This window comes from Euleptes europaea, chromosome 1 (assembly GCF_029931775.1).
Source record: "Euleptes europaea isolate rEulEur1 chromosome 1, rEulEur1.hap1, whole genome shotgun sequence".
Classification (NCBI taxonomy): Eukaryota; Metazoa; Chordata; class Lepidosauria; order Squamata; family Sphaerodactylidae; genus Euleptes; species Euleptes europaea.
Genome location: NC_079312.1, coordinates 181,975,203 through 181,983,804, shown reverse-complemented (window position 1 = coordinate 181,983,804; position 8,602 = coordinate 181,975,203). Strand labels below are relative to the sequence as shown.

Below are 8,602 nucleotides of genomic sequence, written 5' to 3'. Positions count from 1 at the left end.
AGCCTTTGTAGCCCTCAAACGACTTTTTACCTCTGAACCAGTGCTGCAGCACTTTGATCCGAACCGAATGTTTATTGTACAGGTCGATGTGTCCGACGTAGCCATGGGGGGCCCCTTCTCCAAAGAGGACCGGATGGTCTCCTTCACCCCTGTGCCTACTTCTCAAAAAAGTTTGTGCATTCACAACTGAACTGGCCCATTTGGGAGAAAGAAGCTTCGGCCGTCCATCATGCCGTTACTCTATGGAGACAATTCCTGGAGGGATCCGGGGTCCCCTTTGAAGTTTGGACTGATCACAAAAATCTAGCTGCCCTCACGGGGACCCACGAATTGTCCGCAAAACAGCAGCGTTGGGTGGACTTCTTCGCTCAGTTCCGTTTTGTCCTTAAACATGTGCATGGAAAGCAAAACGTACTGGCTGATGCCCTCTCCAGATTGCCTCAATACCCAACAAAACTCGAGCGACCGACAGACTCTTTGTTCACCCCAGCGCACAGAAGTGCCCTACCCGGACTAGCCGTGCAAACCCGGTCCCAAACTCGACCTCAGCCTGCACCCCGTACAGGAGCCGACAGGAGACTCAGCCCTGATCAGCCGGCTCCCCCGCCGGCGCCCCTTGCACCGCCTGTACCCGATCCGCCGCAGCAACCAATTTCCCCCCTGGCTCCTAAAACACCTTCTTCTGCGGAAGGAGGGGGGGATGACCCTTTCCAACACCTTCCTGGACTCCCTGCGTGTCCAGTGCTTAGCCGAAAGCACTGCCCAGACCCTGCCCCAAGGGGTACTTGAGCAAGGTGGGTGTTGGTATAAAGACTCAAAACTATACGTGCCTAAGATACTTCGCAGGGAAGTCCTACAGTTAGCCCATGGAGCTAAAACTGCGGGACATTTTGGGTTCCTGAAAACCCTTCACTTGTTGCACAGACAATTTTGGTGGGGGGGATGCGTTCTGATGTAGACTCCTTCATTCGCAGCTGCCCTATTTGTGCCGCAGTCAAACGGTCTCAAGGCAAACCCCCGGGACTGCTACAACCACTGGAAATCCCCAGCAAGCCCTGGGAAGTCATTGCCATGGATTTCATGACGGATCTCCCACTTAGCGGGGGTAAAACTGTACTGTGGGTTATTACTGACTTATTTTCCAAACAGGTACATTTGGTTCCGTGTGCGGGGATCCCCTCCGCCCCAAAGTTGGCCCGCCTCTTCGTGTCACATGTTTTCCGGCTGCATTCGTTCCCGTGCAAGATAATCTGCGACCGCGGGAGTAGTTTTGTAGCTAAATTTTGGAAAGCTTTTCTCAAGTTGGTGGGGGTGGAACAAGGGTTGTCTAGTGCTTACCACCCCCAGACGGATGGGCAAACTGAACGTGTCAATGCTGTGCTAGAATGTTATTTGCGTTGTTATGTCAATTACCACCAAGATGACTGGGTAGAACTGTTGCCTTTCGCAGAATATGCTTACAATAATGCTGTACACCAATCTACTGGTTTCAGTCCTTTCTATGCTGTGTATGGTCAGGACTTTGGTCCTATTACCTCTGTGGAGGTGTCCGAGGGGGAGGGGGATGCTGATGTGGCCTCATGGGCACATGCCCTCCGTACTACATGGCCCTGGCTGGTTAGCAACCTGGACAGAGCCAAGCGCAAATATAAGGCGCAAGCTGATAAGCATCGCTCCCCCAGTAAGGACTTTCAGGTTGGTGACTTAGTGTATCTTTCCACCAAAAATCTGCGGTCCACTCGTCCTTGCCACAAACTCAGTGCCAAATACATTGGACCTTATCCCATCGCCCGGATCATCAACCCCGTGACTGTGGAACTGACTCTCCCCAAAACCTTGAGACGTATTCACCCTGTGTTCCATGTCAGTGTCCTTAAGCCCCACACCGCCTCCTCGAGATGGCACCTGGAAAAGCCTCCTGAGCAGCCCGTGATGGTAGGGGGGGAGGAGCATTTTGAAGTGTCCAAGATCCTGGATTCACGTATACGACATGGGCATCTGCAGTACCTAGTCCGCTGGAAGCACTTCCCTCCAGGCTACGATGAATGGGTGCGTGCGCAAGACGTCTCCGCCCCGCGCTTAGTCAACGCCTTTCATTCCGCCTACCCGGACAAGCCATCCCCCTCGCACGGTGGGAGGGGGCTTTAAGGGGGGCAGAATGTCAGGCCTGTATCTTGGTTTCTGTTTCCCAGTAGATTTCGTTCTGTATCTCTGTAAGTTGCATTCTCCACTGACCAGACTCAAGGACTGTTATGAATTCCTCAACCCGTTTGAAGCTGTGAGAAGCACAGCGCTGTTTGTGTTTTGTAATCTCTTGCCTTTTCCTATGCTTTTATATTACCAAGCCTAGGCCAGCGGGCCTCATTGCTGTCATTATGCTCTGTTTGCCTATTTGACCAGTAAAGACCAGCTTCTTTGGACCTGATTGTCTCTGATGTGGTTTCTGGTTCATATTGGACCAAGGGCTTACACTCACCTGAAGCAGATAAACCTCATAGGCAACGAGGCAGAGCAGAGCTTCAGGCTAAAAGGCGCAGTGCCCGTTTAGAAGCCTTAAAGAGAAGGCTGGAAGACTGCGAGTCATCAGAGATGAAGGTGGCAATGAGAGGAAACCAGCTTAAAGCCTTGCCTAGGACACGCCAGCATTGTGAAAGCTACTCTGCGAAAGAGCTATTGACTTTTGCTGCTGATGCTTCCCTGAGACAACTCCCTGGACTTCTGACTTTTGGACTGGATTCCTGACCTTGCTCCTGCCTGCTGACTTTGCTACTGCCACTTCTCTGACTCAGAACCTCGGACCTGACTATCGACCTTGCTTCTGTGTGCCAACCTTGAACTCTATTTCCTAGCACCAGGCAAGCCTCAAACCAGATGCTGGTTCCAGTGCCTGTATTCATCCTCCTGTGAGCTCCACCCTTTGGCAACCTGCTACCCTCTGGCTCGGCCAAGCTAGCACACTACACCACAACACTGGGTGACAATATCTGTCCATTTCTAGATGAGCATTTCAGTCTGCTAAAGTGGTCCCAGCCCTGACGTGGCTGGCCCCTGGCTAGTCCAATCTTGTCAGACCTTGGAAGCTAAGCAGGGCCAGCTGTGGCTAGTATTTGGATGAGAGACTAGGAAATCCAGGTCTGCTATGCAGAGGCAGGCAATGGCAAACCACCTCTGTATGTCTTTTGCCCTCACCTGGATGGCCCAGGCTAAGCCCAATCTTGTCTGATCTCGGATGCTAAGCAGGGTCCACCTTGGTTAGTACTTGGATGGGAGACCAGCAAAGAAGTCCAGGGTTGCTACGCAGAGGCTGGCAATGGCAAAACCACCTCTGCTTGTCTCTTGCCTTGAAAACCCTACAGGATTGCTCTAAGCTGGCTGTGATTTGAAGGCACTTTCCACCACCAGCAAAATGGTCCCAGGGCATGCTACCTGCTAGCACAATTATCACTAGCAGACCACACACACACAAAAATTGGCACAGATGCAAACTTGGCACTTCTGACTGGTGGAGGAATCAGGGAAGTCAATTTGACTAGCTTCCTCATTCAGGTATCCTTTCTTTTTTGACAGCTTAGCAAACAGAAATGATTTTGACTGCTGTGCTAGTTTCCTCCTAAATCCCCAGGTTGCTCAGACTCCTCCCAATGTACTGATTGCCCAAGGGCTGGCCTTGGGGGGGGGACGGGACTCCCAGGATACCCAATAAGTACCCAGCTCTGCAAGCCGCTCTTCCTGACCCATCAGATCACCATGGCGGGACCTGCTCTCTGCCTGGTGGCTGCCCTGGTGGTCTGCTTCTCCGCTTCTTCTCAAGGTCAGCTGTAAGTACAAGATGGGTTTCAGCACCCCCTCTCCAAGGCAGGGCAGCTGTTCTCTGCCAAGGGGTAGGTGGGGAAGGGGCCGCTGCTCATATGTCTCCTTCCCTTGTCTGAAATTAGGCATTGAGGGGATTCATTGAATTTGGGTCTCTAGACCCCTCACCATCTTCATTGCCCTCCTCTGGACCCATTCCAGCTTGTCTACATCTTTCTTAAATTGCGGTGCCCAAAACTGATCACAGTACTCTAGGTGAGGTCTAACCAGAGCAGAGTAAAGCGATACCATCACTTTGCGTGATCTGGACACCATACTTCTGTTGATGCAGCCCAAGACCACATTTGCCATTTTAGCTACCGCATCACAGTGCTGACTCATGTTCAGTGTTTGGTCTACTAAGACCCGAAGAGAAGAGAAGGTTAAGGGGTGACATGATACCCATGTTTAAATATTTGAAGGGATGTCATGTTGATGTGGGAACTAGCTTGTTCTCTGTTGCTCCAGAGACTAGGACACAGAGTAATGGATTTAAACTAAGAGAAAAGCGATTCCACATAAACATTAGGAAGAACTTCCTGACTGTGAGGGCGGTTCGTGGTGGAATGTGCTGCCTCGAGGGGTGGTGGAGTCCCCGTCTTTAGAGGTCTTCAAGTAGAGGCTGGATGGCCATCCGTAGGGAGTGCTTTGATTGTGGGATCCTGCATGGCAAGGGGTTGGACTGGATGGCCCTTGTGGTCTCTTCCAACCTTGTGTGATTTTGTGATCCTTTTTGCACACACTACTGCTCAGACAAGTCTCCCCCATCCTATAATTATGCATTTGATTTTTCCTACCTAAATGCAGAACTTTACATTTGTCTTTGTTGAAGTGCATTTTATTAGTTTTAGCCCAGTGCTCCAGCCTGTCAAGATGGGGCAAGGCAATGCAATGGCATGACTGGGCATTGCCAACAGCTTTTCCTACTAGGTGCCTCAATAGCCTTTGCCAGTCCACACTGGACCTCAGCGCATTGCAGCTGTGGATCAAACCAGACAAGGGGCTGGAAGCTTCCAGAAGGGCGCTGCATTCAATGAACAGGGGTGGGACCCCTAACTGGATTTAAGCCTTTCTCCCACAGCATTTTCTAGATCTGAAACAGGTCTGAGAAGATGCTGGTTGGGAAAAAACAAAGTTACTGACCAAGAAGTGGTTTGAGCAGTACAGTGGTTGTGACTTAAAGCTGGCTACAGATTCTCTCGCATGAGCTAGCTTGGCCAGGGATACACATTCTTCTGGATTTTCTTCTGCTCACGACCTGAGTTCGATCTTGACGGAAGTTGGTTTCAGGTAGCGGGCTCAAGGTTGACTCAGCCTTCCAGCCTTCCCAGGTCAGTGAAATGAGTACCCAGCTTGCTGGGGGTAAAGGGAAGATGACTGGGGAAGGCACTGGCAAATCACCCTGTAAACAAAGTCTGCCTAGTAAACGCCAGGATGTGACGTCACCCCATGGGTCAGGAATGACCCGGTGCTTGCACAGGGGACCTTTACCTTTTTTGGATACAAAGAGGCAGCCACCAAGTGAAATTCCAGCCCACAAGGAAGTAAACTTTTGCTGAATCCAAACAAACAAATGTGAACTCATTAGTTGGAACATAATTAGGGTGGGGTGGGTGCCAACTTTGGCTTGGGAAATTCCTAAAGATTTCAGGGTGCCTGCCTGGGTATGATGGTGTTTGGGGAGGGGGAAGGGAGCTCAGTGGGGACGAGATGCCCTATAGTCCACCTGCTGGAGCTGCCATTTTCTCCACGGGGAGCTGATCTCAGCAGCCTGGAGATCAGTTTTAATTCTGGGGGATCTCCAGGCCCCACCTGAAGGTTGGCAACACATCCGCCAGAATGCCTAAACGGCTGTACAGTCCCAACATACTGAAGATTTTCATTGGGAACCATCCAGCAGAAAGGAAATAATTTGATTTAATCACTCATCGCAGGATCAAAGGAGCCATAATTTGGCCAATAAAGGTAAAGGTCCCCTGTGCATGCACCGGGTCATTCCTGACCCACGGGGTGACGTCACATCCTGATGTTTCCAAGGCAGACTTTGTTTGCGGGGTGGTTTGCCAGTGCCTTCCCCAGTCATCTCCCCTTTACCCCCAGAAAGCTGGGTGCTCATTTCACCGACCTCGGAAGGATGGAAGACTGAGTCAACCTTGAGCCGGCTACCTGAAACCGACTTCCGTAGAGATTGAACTCAGGTCGTGAGCAGAGCTTTTGACTGCAGTATTGCAGCTTAACACTCTGCGCCACAGGCCAATACAAGGAAAAAAACACCTTCTTTTAAATACTGAGAAATGCATCGCTCAGTTTTTTAAACCAAGAGTTCCATCTTTGATGCAATGAATTTAACCACAAAAATCACAACCCAAATCTCTAATTTTTGGTTTTATACCTATGTACTGTTTTTAAAATTGATTAGTATTATCTTTTTTAAAAAAAACTTTGCTTCCTTGTGGGCCCTAAGTGGGTACAAAGATGGCTAAGAATTTTTTTTTTTTTGCCTGCTTATACCCATCTTGATTGAGATGCAAGAGGTGATATGATAATCATCTTCAAGTACTTAAAGGGCTGTCATATAGAGGAGGGTGCTGGGCTGTTTTCTGTTGTCCTACCAGCCGACATTTCAGTCCCACAAAACTCAATGCACAAACTCTTTCTCCTTTACAGGTACAGCCTCATCACTCCCAATGTTCTGCGGGTGGAGAGTGAAGAGAAGATCATTGTGGAGGCTCACAGCCTCAGTGGGTCCACGGAAGTGACCATCACTGTCTTCGACTTCCCGCTGAAGAATAAGGCCTTGTACGAGGTCACAGCTACCCTGAACCAAGAAAATGGCATGATGGTGACCCCAAGAATAAAGGTGGGTATGTGGTGATGGTTGTAGGTAGCAACATCTATAAACATCCAAAAACCAACCCAGCATTTGCTGGGGAGGCCAGGATACACATTTAAAAATAATTTTTAAAAAGATCAGCGGAGGCAAGTGCAGTGATCGGAAACTCAAAATGGAGCACAATGATGACCAGAATGTTATGTAAAAGATGTTGAAAATCCAGATAGTTGTAGGCTCCAGAGTAGTCCAGTTTGAGAATAAGGCTGCTTCTTCCACCAGAAAGGGCCATCAGTGGTGTTGGCGGGCACAATTGTGAGCACTTCACAATTACAGGCACTTCAGTGACCACCTGGCTGGACTAGAGCCATAAAATGCACCCCTAGGCTGAAACCTACACAGTGTCACTAGAAGACTAACAGCGACTCCTGGGTAGTTTACAAATGTCACGGCCCTTTCCCTCTTGTTGTTCAGACATGGGAGGCAGCCAGTTGCTCAGGTATGCACTGCATTGCTTCCTCAACCATGGGTTGTTCAGCTGAGGCTTTTCTGGCATCTGGGTCCTCTGTCAGTCCTCCTCCTGCGAGGATTCACTGTTCTGCTGCTGTTCCAGCACACGCCGGTAGGGTTCCAGCCGGGCACTATGTCTTTTACCCACCCGTGCCTTTCTCTGGTGCTGCTTCCACCTGTCAGCCTTTGCTGCCTTAGTAGCTTGAGGGCTCACAGCTGGGCCACCGGGTTCAGGCTCTGAGCAGGACGGGGTTGGTTCTGCCATGACTTCTGACTGCAAGTCTTGTGCCTGCTCTGGGGAGTCACCAGCTTCAGGGCTGTCAGCCTCCTCCCCAGGCTGTGTTGAATCAGGCCCCACTCCAGGCTGCCAGGTCAGAGGCAGCTCCATTGGTGCTGAATTCTCCTGGTAGAGTTCCTCCTCTGAGGAGGACCCATTCTCCAGGGACTGCCCCATGGCAAGAGGATTACCAGCTCTGAGTTGGGCTATACCTGGAGGTTTTGGGGGTGGAACCTGAGGAGGGCGAGGCTTGGAGAGGGGAGGGTTGCCAGGTCCCTCTTCATAACCGTCGGGAGGCTTTTGGGGTGAAGCCTGAGGAAGGCTGGGTTTGGGGAGGGGAGGGACTTCAATGCCATAGAGTCCAATGGCCAAAGTGGCCATTTTCTCCAGGGGAACTGATCTCTGTCGCCTGGAGATCAGTTGGGATCCCAGGAGCTCTCCAGCTACCACCTGGAGGCTGGCAACCCTACACAAGAGGCAGTGCTTGTTGGAAAGTCTCCAGAGCCTAATTTGATTGACAGAGGGTTCTTTCCTCCTCCGGAATCAGCCCCTCCCCAGTTACGGCTAACCGACGCTCTCTCTGCCTCGCTCTCTCCGGCTGTTAACACATTTTTTTGTTAAAATGAGTCTAAAAGTTACAGAAGCCTCTTAAGAAATATGATGTTTGTTTTGAATTACTTTATGGAAATGACGGGGAATTGATGGAAGGTTCCAAGGAGGGCTGCCCAATGATGCGCTCCAAACAAAACAGAGCCGTCAAAGTAATCCTTTATTAAAAGCTCCAGCTGAGCAGTTCACCTAGTCTAAGTCACTTAAAGACAAGGAAGTTCTAATGAGTGCTTTATGCATACAGTTTTTATAGCTTTAATGACATCACAGTGTTACTGAGGAAGAACTGCAAAAGAGGAATGATCCCATCCAGTTAGACATGCGCAAGTCTTGACGCATTCATGCTGCTTAGGCATTGTATCTAGCTTCTTGTAGCTTCAGGGAGATTAACTCTAAATTCTACTCTGTACCACCTTAACAACGCCCAAGGACGGAGGCCTTGTTTTCTTTGACAATACTCCTTTTAGACTAGCAAAGCCAGCATAAAAACTTGTCTGGGTACAAAAGCCCATTTTCAACCAGAAGAA

At 50.0% G+C, this 8,602-nt stretch overlaps 1 protein-coding gene across 1 annotated transcript in view; it reads left to right on the top strand.

The window, feature by feature from the left end:
• The first annotated feature begins 3,728 nt into the window (after window positions 1-3,728).
• Window positions 3,729-8,602, top strand: part of LOC130487340 (A.superbus venom factor 1-like) — an 86,776-nt gene continuing 81,902 nt past the window's right edge. The window contains exons 1-2 of the mRNA XM_056861171.1: window positions 3,729-3,818; window positions 6,517-6,709. Coding sequence (XP_056717149.1) covers window positions 3,748-3,818; window positions 6,517-6,709 — 264 coding nt within the window. The 5' untranslated portion in view covers window positions 3,729-3,747. The remainder of the gene's footprint in view (window positions 3,819-6,516; window positions 6,710-8,602) is intronic.